This window comes from Ictidomys tridecemlineatus, chromosome 6, assembly GCF_052094955.1.
Source record: "Ictidomys tridecemlineatus isolate mIctTri1 chromosome 6, mIctTri1.hap1, whole genome shotgun sequence".
NCBI classification, from domain to species: Eukaryota; Metazoa; Chordata; class Mammalia; order Rodentia; family Sciuridae; genus Ictidomys; species Ictidomys tridecemlineatus.
Genome location: NC_135482.1, coordinates 43,592,139 through 43,605,827, shown reverse-complemented (window position 1 = coordinate 43,605,827; position 13,689 = coordinate 43,592,139). Strand labels below are relative to the sequence as shown.

The following is a 13,689-nucleotide window of genomic DNA, read 5'->3' as shown; positions in this document are numbered from 1 at the left end:
TTTCTGACTGTGTAAGAATAAGATCTTGTTTTGGATTTCATATTCTCTGTAGCATTCTTATTACGTCCTGTTGTGTTAGAATTGAGAAGAGATAACTGTTATTAAAGATCTTATCATGAACATTTGTAATAAACTAGAGGTGTTAACAGCAGTAAAATAGCACATTTAATTTTGATTTTAAACACAAAAGTTATATGTTTATTACAACTTAAGTGTAAAAACTTACTATTTGTAATAGAAAAAAGATTGGCTAATTAGTATCATTATTTGAAATTAGATGTCTAGTTGGAAAGCATGTTATTTATTGTGTAATTACTAACAAGTGTGGAGAGAGACTTTCAGAATTTCAATAAGCAAGAAAACTAAAAATATACTGTTACCTAAATAATATATAATAATCTTGTTAAATATATTCATATGTGTGTATTGATAACTATGGTTGGCATGATTAATGATCTTTACCTAATAACTATGCATCTGTATTTTTAAAACGTTGTAAAGCAGTACTACTTACCAAATTGTGGAATGAAATTGGGAACCATTTCAAAAAAAGACATATTTTTCTGTATTGTTCAGATCATATACAGTTGTTTGGCTTTTTAATTTTTATGATAATAAAGGCAGACATTTTAAAAAAACTTTTCTCCTATAATTCTAAACAAGAATTTGGGTTCATTACAATTTAAACATCTTTGCCTAGAATAAAAATGTACTTATTAATTTTTGTATACAATTTGTTAATTTAGTATTTGCTAATTTATTATTTTATGTAGTTGAGAACTCATTTAAAATAGTTATTAAATATTTGCTAGACTATTTGGGAAACTTCTAGAACTGGATGTTAAGTTTTTCTTTTGCTAGGAAAAGTAACTATGCATTAGTAATTGTGCAGGCAGTGTTGATGTAGTATGCTAGAAGTTTTTATAAATCCCCTTTTCATTACAGATCTCCACAGGATAAAAGAACACTTCTTGTGAATTGTCAGAATAAAAGTCTTTCACAGTCTTTTGAAAATCTTCTTGATGAACCAGCATATGGTTTAATACAAGTATGTTTCTTAAGTTGATCTTGTATTAATTAATTTGACTCAATATTTTATATATATTCTACCTTTTACCTTCTTAGAGAATAGTCAGAAATGAGACTTGTGTGTGTAAATCTTTATGGAACTATACTCTATAATTTTATAGAAATAGTAATATGATCCATATTATTTGCAAGTCCTAGAAGCTTCCTTGGTTATTATTTACTCTTAACACAAAATTTTCCCTTTATCATAATACTAAAATTGGATATCAGTAGATTTTCATTACAGTGTTCATTGGTTAAGAGTCAGAAAGTAAACAAATTTGAATTCATAAATGATCAATTTAGGGAAAATCTGGTTTGAATTCTTATTTTTCATTTACATAGGTTATTTTGGGGTCATGATAATCTAATTTTCTAAAAGTAGTTTAGCATGTTCTTGCATTTGGCTAAAAATTGTGCACTTAGCACGGCTGAATTTCACTCAGATTACTATGTGAACTAATGAGATGGTTACTTATTCATTTATGTACTTATTAACAGATGTTTGAACACATATTTCAGGCACTGAAATATATTTCTTTGGTTTTGAAGATATAAAAATTAATGAGCTTAATTAATTAATGAGAGGGAGCTTTTTAGGAAGGAGGATAGGAAGCTAAAATTGTTTAAAAGTGAGGGGACAGCTTTTCTTATTATGAAATAATCAGTTACTTAATAAATATTTTGCTAAACTTGAATGAACAAGCAGCATATGTTTCAGAAGTAACCCTCGGACTTAACAGCAAAAGGCTTTTTCTACTGTTTTCTCAGACAGCATTGTCCCAGAACAAATTATTCTTACTGGTATGATTTTTTACTATCACTATAATTGGGTTAAAATGTCAGCTACTATTTAAATACCGAGCTTCTAAATATAGCTGTCAAATTTTGTGCTAGGTGCTAGCACACACTTCAAGGAATATTTTTTTTTTTTTTGTAAAGGCAAGACTGCTAGACAGAAGAAAGCTGTTGTGGGTCATTCACCACTGGAAAGTAAGCACTGCATATATTTCTGATATATGCAGATTAGATGAAGCCTGCAAATCATTTGTTTATCTATAATTTAATCAGTAGATTCACTTGCTGTTTATTATGCTATTTTGACCAAATGAAAGGTTGGCTTAGAAAATTTAAATTTTTCGTTCAAGAAAAAAATTAAGACAATCTTAGAACACTTTATTTTAGTTCTGATTTCTCCTCTTTAAATAGCTTTGCTTTTTGTCCTATAGTGGGGGATATTTTTATTCTTTGTTTGAATGAATAATGCCAGTATTTTTCTTCCTGTTACATAGAAAATTAAAAAGGATCCTTACACAGCAACTATGGTAGGATTTTCCAAAGTGACAAACTACATTTTCGATAGTTTAAGAGGCAGTGATCCCTCTACACACCAACGACCACCTTCAGAAATGGCAGATTTTCTTAGTGATGCTATTCCAGGCCTAAAAATAAATCAACAAGAAGAACCAGGATTTGAAGTCATTACAAGAGTGAGTGGAGATTTACATTTAATACAGTCTTATTATTTTAATGGGAGTATGTGCACTGAATGCTGTAGAAATGAAAACTCAATATTGGTGACATCTGCCTCTTTCCTCTAACTTGTTTTTATAGCTTTTTGCTAACATTTCTGACATTTAACACTTGTTTTCCACCATATTCTTGATTGTACTTTCTCTTCTTTAGTGTTGTTACTCTTTTTTCTTTTATTACTTTTTCCCCCCTGTTTGGGGATTTTACCACTGAGCTACATCCCCAGCCCTTTTTATTTTGAAATAGGGTCTCTCTAAGTTGCTCAGGGTCTTGCTAAATTGCTGAAGCTGGCTTTGAACTTGCAATCCTCCTCCCCTGCCTCCTGAGTTGCTGGGATTATAAGCCTGCACCACCATGTCTAGTTCTTTGATTACCTTTTTTTTTTTAATTTAAAAGAAAATCTTTTTGTTTTTTTAGTTATATATGACAGTATTTTGATTACCTTTTAATAATTGTGAGCAGGTTGTTTTATTAAGTGAATAGAAGTAAGTGATTGGTGAGCTTTGCATATTGCCTCTTAGTTCTGTTCCTGATTTGTATTTTCTTGGGAGGCATCAGAGACACTCCGGTTTTTCTTTTCATGTGAGTCTTATTTTTTAAGTCAAATTGATTTTTGGCCCTGAATTAATAGTACATCTTAATATATGCTTAACAAGAATTTTTAATTTGTTATAATTCTAGACTTACTTATAGGAAGAAAATTATAAATATCCAAGTTGTGCTTAATTAAAGGTTTTATCTTGGAATTGGTATTTTTAAATTACCAACATCTGTTAATTGAATTAAAAAAAAAGAGCTAGAAAATGTCAAGTGGAACTAATGGGTTATGAGTCAGGTTTTTTGTTGTTGCTGTTGTTTGTTTGTTTTGGAGGGGGGCATCCAGGGATTGAATTCAGGGGCACTTGACCACTGAGCCACATACCTACCCCTATTTTGTATTTTATTTAGAGACAGGGTTTTACTGGGTTGCTTAACACCTTGCTTTTTGCTGAGGCTGGTTTTGAACTTGTGATCCTCCTGTCTTAGTCTCCTGAGCTGCTGGGATTACAGGTGTGTGCCTGGCTATGAATCAGTTTTGACAAATACAAACTTTAGTTTGGAAGAAGAGCTAATTTTTAAAAAATTTTTATTAGTTATTGATGGAACTTTATGAATTTATTTGTTTATATGTGGTGCTGAGAATCGAACCCAGTGCCTTACACATGCTAGGCAAGTACTCCACCATTGAGCCACAACCCCAGCCCAAGAGCTAATTTTTTTAAAAATAGTTTTTAGTTGTTGATGTACCTTTATTTTTTATTTATTTATATTTGATGCTGAGGATTGAACCCAGTGCTTCACAAATGCTAGGGAAGTGCTCTGCCACTGAGCTACAACTCCAGCCCCAAGAAGAGCTAATTTTAAGACATGGTTAATACAAAAATTTTCTCCTTTTTAAATTTTTTAAAACAATGTAGCATACTACTTGATTTGAAAGGTCTCACAGAGTTTATATGTTGAATGTTCTGTATTTACATAACTGAATCCCAAAATAGCAAAGAAGTTTTTTTCTTAAATGACAAATGTTTTTAATCTAAGGGATTTCGTATCTCTGAATTTGTAACACAGTTATTTGTATAGTAAGAGGCGGAAAATGTATTTAATGCTAATTTATAATCCTTGGACTAAACACTAGAAAATAAGGAAAGAGAACTCAAGTTTGAAAAATAATGTTTTTGTATACCTTGATTTAATCTAACTTGTTAAAGAAGTACTCTTATTACTTATTTTAGATTGACTTGGGAGAACGACCTGTTGTTCAAAGGAGAGAGCCAGTATCGCTGGAAGAGTGGTCTAAGAACATTGATTCTGAAGGAAGAATTTTAAATGTAGATAATATGAAGCAGATGATATTTAGAGGGGTAATTTAAAAACTCTAATATTGATTATATTTATATACTGCAAGTAGTGAGGTATTTGTTAGTTTTTTTTTTTAAGGGGAAGAATGAATTATTTCTTTGAATGATACCTTATGATTTTTTTTAAGGGGAAGAATGAATTATTTCTTTGAGTGATACCTTATGATTTCTGGATTGAGACGGACAGAGCAAAGTACTTATTATGTCCCTAGGAGTCAAGTATGGAGATAACTGCCCCTTAAACCTAGGGACAGATATTCTTCCTTACTTGAAGTTTTATGGGTTTTGTGAAAGAGGCACGTACCTCAGTAGCATTTACCTTATCCAGTAATTTTGGGCTTAGAAAAACTCATTAGCCCCAGTGTTCACTATATAGTCTACTATATACTCTGCATTGTTGTAAACTTTCTAGCAGCTTCTTACACCTTCAGATTCTTGAAGTGAAAAAGAAAATAGTATTCATTGAATTGAACTATTTTTATGTATAAAACTACCTTTTTTATCCCCCAGTACTGGAAATTGAACCCAGAGGCATTTTACCATTAAATATGTCCCCAGGTCTTTTTATTTTTTATTTTGAGACAGGTTCTGTCTGTGTTGATTGGAGCTTTGCTAGTTGCTAAGCCGGCCTTGAGCTTGTGATCCTCCTGCCTCAGCCTCCCAAGTTGCTAGGATTATAGACATGTGCTATCATGCCTGGCTCTCCATTCTGTATGTGAGGCAGAGTCTTGCTAAGTTGCTTAAGGCCTCATCAAGTTGCCCAGACTGGCCTCAGATATATTATTCTCCTGCCTCAGCCTCTTGAGTTCTGATATTAAAGGCATGTGGCACTGTGCCCAGTTAAAACTGCCTCTGAAGTATTAGTTTTCTTATTTATTTTCTTGCCAGTTTTGTGAACTTACACTATTGCTGTATTTATTTTTTGCTAATTTAATGTACATGCTTTCTTCAGGGTCTTAGCCATTCATTGAGAAAGCAAGCATGGAAATTTCTTCTGGGATATTTTCCTTGGGAAAGTACCAAGGATGAAAGGACTCAATTACAAAAGCAAAAAACGTAAGTACTGATCTTTGTTTATCAAAGAAATTTCTGTAACTTAACCATACAAATTAGTATAGAGTTTGTAAATGAGAATTTGAAATAGACTAGAAAAATAGGAAAATAATTTCATTTTTATTATTTTAACTTAAAAATTATGAGCACTATAAATAGTTCTAACTAGAAACAGTTAGAAGGACCTCATTGTATATTGGTGAGTATGTAAAAGGTGAGTATGATAGAAAAATTCAGGTCCTCTTGTTCCAACCTTGTGTACAAGCTTTTTGCGTACTTTAAAGATAATTATTTAGACCTGCATTTAAAAATGTATCTTGTTCATTTTGACTCAGTTATATAATTTATTCTGAAATTATAAAAAAAAAAAACTCATAAGTATGTTTACTACTTAGGTTAATTACCTTTAAATTATTTTCATGATACTCTTACATACTGATAATTCTTTTAGAAGAATGTTTCTGTTTTAAGTTATTTTTTATACTGAAAAGAGTATATTTTGCAGGTATATTTCTTGTTCCCCATTGTCAATCTATCCTTTGACTTAAAGCTACTTCTATCCTGTGGGATGTTTTCAAAATCTCTACCAATCCCAGTACTTCTGAGATATTTTTACATTAACAAATTTCTATAATAGACTAATTGGAAAATGGAACTCTTATATCACGTTAAAAAATCATTTATATTTAAAATTATTCAGAAACTTTAGTGGTCAAATAATTTTAATTACTAGAATAACTTTATGTATAATTTTAAGAATTGGGATGTTTTTAAAAGCGTACCTAAAGTTATTCTGGCATGTAGCCTAACTTTATCACATAAACTTTGTGACATGTATGAGGTTATTTTTTCGTTTGTTTTCATTCATTTACCATAACATAAAGCAAAATTTCACTGTCATATTTATGAGTTACCATCCCACTAAACATCATAAATGCTTTCCTGTACTATTTATAGAAAAACCCAATTAAGCAATGTTAAAAGAAAAGTTTTCAAATAGTTTTTTTTGGTATAAAATTGTTTTCTATAGTGATGAATACTTCAGGATGAAACTACAGTGGAAGTCTGTCAGCGAGGAACAAGAGAAGAGAAACTCGAGGTTAAGAGATTATAGAAGTCTTATCGGTAATTTTTCTTAACTTTGGAAATGTAGGAGAGGGGTTTACATTGAAGTCTTGATAAAATTAAAGAAGCAAAGATGGTTCAGTTTTGAGGTTCAAAAGAATCAAAATTGCAAAGTACATTGGGACTTGTATTATAAAGCTCTTGATTTTTCTCATCCAATAGACATGAATTCAGTCATTATGTGTGCTGAGGTACTCAATTTTCATTTTCAAAATGGGAATTAAAAAAAATTATTTAGCTTTATTTGCTTGTTGAGTTGATTTCATTTTTAAAAACTTTAGTTTTTCATTACTATGAAAGTGATTTGTGTTTATTATAGAAAATTAGAAACTAAATATGAGTAAAAGAAGAAAATAAAAATTAGTTTGTTTCTGTCTCTCAGAGATAATCATGGTCAATAACTTTGAGTTATATCCGTCTGGACCTTCTCTAAGAATGTATACATTTTATTTTTTAATTAGGTAAATGACTTAAGTAGTAAATTTTTGTATTTGAAAATAGAATATTTGATAGGGAATAACTATTCTCTTAAGAGGTGATTGATAGAATTTTATCATAAAAGTATTAGCCTGTGTCTAGATACTCATTACTGGGTTTTCTGGCTTTTATGATAAAGACCAGGTTGATATCAGTTATTGAAGGATACATAGTTTCTGTTATGTACCTTACAAGTCTGCTATCTGCCTCAGTTCATAATATCTACTTTACAAATGAAAAAATGGGAGCATCGAAAGCATAAATGATTTGTCTAAGGTCACATGGTTAAGTTTGAGCCCAATTTTAATATTTACTGTATTATCATATGGTTTTTCTGTAATTTTAGGATGACTTTGGATATTAGTGAACTTAGATTTGAAACTTTTATATTGGCTTTGGAAAACCATAGCATCACAGGTATATAGGGATGTGTTGCCACCACCTCTCTTCCAAGAAAAATTCTCTCAATTATAGTGGAAAGCCCAACATACCAGTGATTTAGTACCTATAACAGAATAAACTGTATCCCTCCTCTATTAGGGCAGAAGGTTGGAGGTCCTGAGAAAGGGAGTTATCTAAAGTTTCCAAGTAAAACTCCCTGTTTTCATTTTCAGTAGAAAAAATGGTAATGGATATTTTTCCCCTTGTTTGGACATAAAATATTTAACCTGGAAGGGATCTTAGAAGTTAACTGATTCACTATTTTGAATCTTTTTTCTCCTACATGACATATTCTCTTCCCTTTATATCAGGTATCTTTGATGTTGACTGTCATCTTCTCAACTTTTTATTGTGTCCTATTCGAATTCTTTCCAGGAGACTGGTAGAAATATCCAGATATTTTAAATCTCCATAGCATAATTTGAATTCAGATGTATTTTAGTAGTTTTCTTATTTTTTAGCAGATAATAAAATTGAAGTCCAGAGAAGATTAGTGAATTTTTTAAAGCCATCTATTCATGTAGTTCCACATTCTAGACTTATAGTCAAACCTAATTCTTAATTAAATGTTCTTTTAACTATACTGTGCTATTAGTATAAATATAACAGGTTAGTTTTAAAATTCTTTTTCTGTAATACTTTTTCTAAAAAACATGTTTTGAGAGCATTTATTTATTTTTTTTATTGCTGTGACCAAAAGACCTGATGGGAACCATTAGGGGAGGAAATGTTTATTTGGCTCACAGTTGGTAAGTTTGAGTCCCCAGATGGCCAACTCCATAACTCTGGGCCTGTGGTGAGGCAGAACAGGAACATTATGGTAGAAGGATGTGGCAGAAGAATGCAGCTCTGGACATGGCAACAAGGAAGCAGAGGCATGTTCAACTCAGTGGGGACAAAACATAAACCCCAAAGCCACATCTTTAATGACCAATTTCTTCTAGCCACATCCTACCAGCCTACATTTGCCACTTGGTTAATCTGTTACCGATTAGGTCAAGGTTCATAATCCAGTCATTTCACCTGAAAAATTTTACATTGTCTAACAAATGAGCTCTTGGAGGATATTGCATATTTAAACCATAACAGTTTGCCAAAAGCTTTTTGGGGGGTTTAAATGAATCTTATTAAGAGCAAAACTGGGGCTGGCATCATAGCTCAGGGGTAGAATCCTTGCCTAGTATGTGCGAGACGCTGGGTTCGATCCTTAGCACCACATGAAAAAATAATTAATAAAATAAAGGAATCGTGTCCAACTACAACTAAAAAAAAATATATTAAAAGCAAAACTGTATAGTAGCCTGTAGACCTTGTGAATCATGATGAGAAACTGGCATGTTCAAATATGATGAGAAACTATTACAGCATTTTAAGTTAGGGTATCTTATTTATATTTTTAAATAATTTTTTACTGTTCTGAGGAAATGGGTTGTATAAAGGTAAGGGTAGGAATAGGCACGCCAGTTACTAGGAGGCAGGTATCTATGCAAGAGATGGTGGTTGCAGAGATACATAGAAATAGAAGGATTCATGTCCTATTTTGGTGATAGAATTGATAAGATTTTTTAATGTATTAAATATAGGGTGGAATTTAAGATATGAGGTATGGGAAATTTAATTAGGTGTTTTCACCTAAAAAAAGTATTTCACCCCTTAAGTTAAAACATACATATGAAATGTTAAGTGCTAATCACATAGTCTGAAGTGGTCTGATAGGAGATATAAATTTGGGTATTATTAATATCCATGAAATATATTACCTAGGATTAAGAGAGACAATTAGAGAGCCCAGGGACCCTTGTCTTTATTTCACTGTTTTCTAACTTTGACTGCACATCAGAATCACCAGGGCATCTTTTAAAATCACATTGACTATTTTAAGCATTCCTACATTCATTCATTCAATTAAATTTACTTAGTGCCTGTTATGTACTAGGCTCTCCTCTAGGCATTGGGGATTCATCAGTGAACAAAACAGGCAAAATTCTTGCCCTCAAGGAGCTTCCATTCCTGTGGGGAACAGACAGTAAACAAGATCAGTAAGTAACATGGTATGTTAGTGGTAAGTGCTGAATAGAAAAATAAGGCAAGGAAGAGGGTTAGGTAGCTTGTGTGTGATGTTGCAGTTGCAGCGTGGGCAATTATAGAATGCGTTTATTGAGATACTGATATTGAATATTGAGTAGAAACTTGTAAAAGGGGAGAGGTAAGTGATGCAGATTGGTATATAGGTAAAAGGCATCCTAAGCAGAAAGGATCAACTTGTCTTAGACTTGTTTCCATCCCAGAATGTTTTTACATTTTGAGGGTATAGAATGGAGACAAGTGTGACTGGGATGAGTTGGGATGGAATATAGAAACTGATGAAATCAGAGAGTAATAGTAGAGGATTAGATATAGATCTCTGTAGAGCATTGCTATTGTAAAGACTTCAGCTTTTATTCTGGGTGAAATAAGAAGCCAATTAAGGTGGTTTTTTTTTTTTTTTTTTTTTTTTTTTTTTTTGGTGGTGCTGAGGATTGAACCCAGGGCCTTGTGCATGCAAGGCAAGCACTCTACCAACTGAGCTATATTCCCAGCCCCCAATTAAGGGTTTTGAGCAGAATAGTGACAATGATTTAACTGTCTGGAGATTAAGTGTAGAGTGGCAAAGGTGGAAGAAGAAAGATCAATTGAGGCTATTGCTATAGTCCAGGTGAGAGATGATGTTTGCTTGGTCTGGGGGGCTAGCAGTTGAGGGGGAAAGGTTTGACTAGACGCTTGAAGAAGTGGGTATATGCTATGCAACTATCTGGGTAAAAGGCATTCTGGGCTCCTGACCTCTGCGTGTTTGAAGAACAACAAGGAGACCAGTGTAGCTAGAATGGAGTGAGGTTGGGCTGGGAAGTAGAATGAGTTGGGTGGGAGAACTGAATATTTGTTTCTAAATGTATTTTGAAGGTTTAACTAATATATCAGTGTCAGACAGGAAAACAAAGATTAAAGGATGATTCTAAAGTTTTTAGGGGAACATCTGGAGAAATGGAAGTGCTATTTTACTAAAATGGGAAAAGCTATGAGAGAAGAAAGTTTGGAAGAGAATGTTTGGAATTCAGTTTTGGACACTAATTTTGAGATGCTTCTTGGATGTCCACATCTAACTAGGAGGAAGTCAGAAGAGAGAAAGGGGCTAGAGATAAATTTAGGGGTCATTAATATATATATATATATGGTATGAGACTTCATGAAACTATGAATTGGAAAACTAGATAAAATTCCCAAGGGAGTAATATATTTAGAAAAGAAGAGGTTTAAACCAAGGAAAAATTAGGAGCAAAAGAAACCGAGAAAAATCCAGAGGAAAAGAAAACAAAATCTTGGTATCTTAAAAGACAAATAAAGACTGTATTTCAAGAAAGTATGACTAGGATGTCATATAAGATGAAGATTTGGATTCACCATTACAAAAAGTATTGAGATTATTGGAGATTTTGATTAAAGGAAAATTTTTGTGAGTTGGTGGATGTGACAACCTAGAGGTAATCCAGAAGGAGAGGACTTGGAGACAATAAGTACAGCTCATTGAAGTTTTACTCTAAACAAGGAGACAAAATGGACTGTAGTTAGAGGGAGAAGTATGATGAGAGTTTTTTTGATGATAAAAGAAATAATGGCATATGGTTGAATGTTATGGGAATAGTTCAGTAGAGAAGAAGAACTGGAGGAGGAGGAGGAAATAAAATTAGTAGAGGAACTAGATAAGAATTGCTACAGTCCTTGGGTAGCCAGTGGTAATGGATTTCCTACATGAAAAGAGGGGCTGGTCCTAGCCATGATCATCAAAACTCATGATAGTGATAGGAGAGAACAGAGACTGTATAAACTCACGTGCAGTTATGTGGTTAGAATGGTGGGTAACTGGAAAGTTCTCCTTGAGTAGCTTACATTTTCCCAGAGGTTGGAGGCAAGATCTGAGAGTAAAATGTGGGAGAAGGTGGAGGCTGGACAAGAGGTGTAAAGTAGTTGAATGTATTGGGAGAATGAATGGACAAGGGAAATAGTGCATGATTGCCAGATAGCGTTATAGGCTCACTTGAGGTTGGTGATGCCAAGTGGGGTCAACCAGCATGATTATGTTTTTCTTAAACTTTTTTTTTTAGGTATACCAAGTTCCATGGTCAATTAGATTTCACTAGGGTTTGACTTAAGTGCTCATTTTGCTTCTACAGATACCTTATAAATTACCATTTTTATATATCATTTTTTGATCCTTTTACAATTTCTGCCTGGCTTGTCATTACTACGTATCTACATAAGAAGAAAGAAATACTGATAGTTCATGAGGATCTGAACAACTTTTTACTGTGTTTAAAATACACTGAGGCTGATAGTCTGTGTTGGCATTTTGTCATTGTAAATTGTGCTTTAATTAGTAGAAAATTATTTGTCAACTGTGAAATGAGAATGAAATATTTTGACATTTTAAATTGAAATTTTATATGCATAGCATGAATTTTTTGGTATTGCTTTTGCTTATTTGTTTGAGAAGTATATATATAATCCTATAGATACCTGCTTGTATTTTAAAAACCAAATGTGTATTTTAACAGAAAGATGGAATATTGTTCTAATAATTTTTAAAAAATGTATTTGTATAATCTAAACTTATGCTATCTATTATTAGATTCTACTTCATTGTGAAATATCATCCTATTTCTGTGTAAAGAGTTTTTAAAGTTTTTCAAATTATTTAGTTTAATAGGGGGAGGATAATTAAAGCTTTACAACAGACTTGATTTTGGAATAAATCATTTTGAGTTTGTTGTTTCTTCCTGATTTTCTGAGAAATTCAAGTTGGAGAATGCCTTTTTTGTTGTAGTCTCACAAAATGCACTTAGTAGGCATTGGTGTTGGTGAATTGAATTTTGATACTTTTGGATGTGCTCAAGGTGATATTTTCATTTCTGTTTTTAATGATGTGAAATTCATTTCCATCATCGAAGTATGGATTTTAATTTTTTAAAAATTATAAAATTGCTTATAATGTTTAAACTGAATGGTATGTATATGAAAATATGGAAGCAATTTTTTCTAAAGATAAATTTGAAACATAACAAGAAAGTTGATAATGCTTCTTATAATGAAGGAGTAATCATGAATAAATTTCTGATTACACTTGATTGGCTACTAACTTTTTAAAAATTATTTTTTTCAAGTACTACTACCTGTCATATGTGTTAATGATGGTCATTTTTGTTGCTAACTAATGTTAATTATTAGTGTTGCTTTTAATTCATTGAAAATATTTTTGACTGTGCAAATAAAAGGTTTCTATGTTTAGATTAAAACTGAAGAATACTTTAAAAATTTGTGAAGAAGTGAACTTGTTTTTGAACAATATTCCAAAATGTTACTTTACTCCATATTTGAAATATAATTTGATGAATTTTTCTTTCTTTATGTAAAACTTGGCAAGAAGTGAAATTAATAGCAAGTAATTCTGTACTTTTAAAGATATAAGCTTTATAAGAATCTGTTTTTTGAGAGGTTTTCAAATATGTGATAATTTCCCTCTTTAGAAAAAGATGTTAACAGAACAGATCGAACAAACAAATTTTATGAAGGTCAAGATAATCCAGGGTTGATTTTGCTTCATGACATTCTGATGACCTACTGTATGTACGATTTTGATTTAGGTAAGTTCTTCTCTGAAGTTCTAATTTAAAAAGACTTGTGTATTTTTATTTTAGAATTTAAGTTTATTAACCAGTTAATAATAGGTAATAGTTCTGTGGACTAGATTCATAAGGATTGCTCCTCAGGGGACTAGAAATTTTAAGGCATAAATAAGTATGGTTCTCAAACCAGGAGCCCCAAATTTGCTGCGATAAACTTACAAGGGCACTGTGGAATCTTCTAAATTTTTGAGAGAATTATAGTGACATATATAGAACACTGTACTAAGTACTAGCTGAAATAGTTAATTTAACATTATGTAACTATATTCCTTTGATGAAGTTATATATTTGCAGAACTGGGTTTTTTTGGCCTTCAATCAATTACTGGTTGAAAGTAAATGAGAATAGTGGTATTTAGTTGAGTTTCAAGGTTTGAG

The 13,689-nt window shown here is 32.0% G+C and overlaps 1 protein-coding gene across 2 annotated transcripts in view; it reads left to right on the top strand.

The window, feature by feature from the left end:
• Tbc1d15 (TBC1 domain family member 15) overlaps positions 1–13,689 on the top strand; it is a 69,615-nt gene that overhangs the window by 40,915 nt on the left and 15,011 nt on the right. Inside the window, exons 6-12 of one of the 2 annotated variants that reach the window (XM_021729911.3) lie at positions 946–1,048; positions 2,011–2,061; positions 2,361–2,558; positions 4,374–4,502; positions 5,452–5,555; positions 6,583–6,677; positions 13,154–13,270. In XM_021729911.3, the coding sequence (XP_021585586.2) occupies positions 946–1,048; positions 2,011–2,061; positions 2,361–2,558; positions 4,374–4,502; positions 5,452–5,555; positions 6,583–6,677; positions 13,154–13,270 (797 nt within the window). The remainder of the gene's footprint in view (positions 1–945; positions 1,049–2,010; positions 2,062–2,360; positions 2,559–4,373; positions 4,503–5,451; positions 5,556–6,582; positions 6,678–13,153; positions 13,271–13,689) is intronic. The other variant, XM_005330421.4, reaches the window with a different exon arrangement.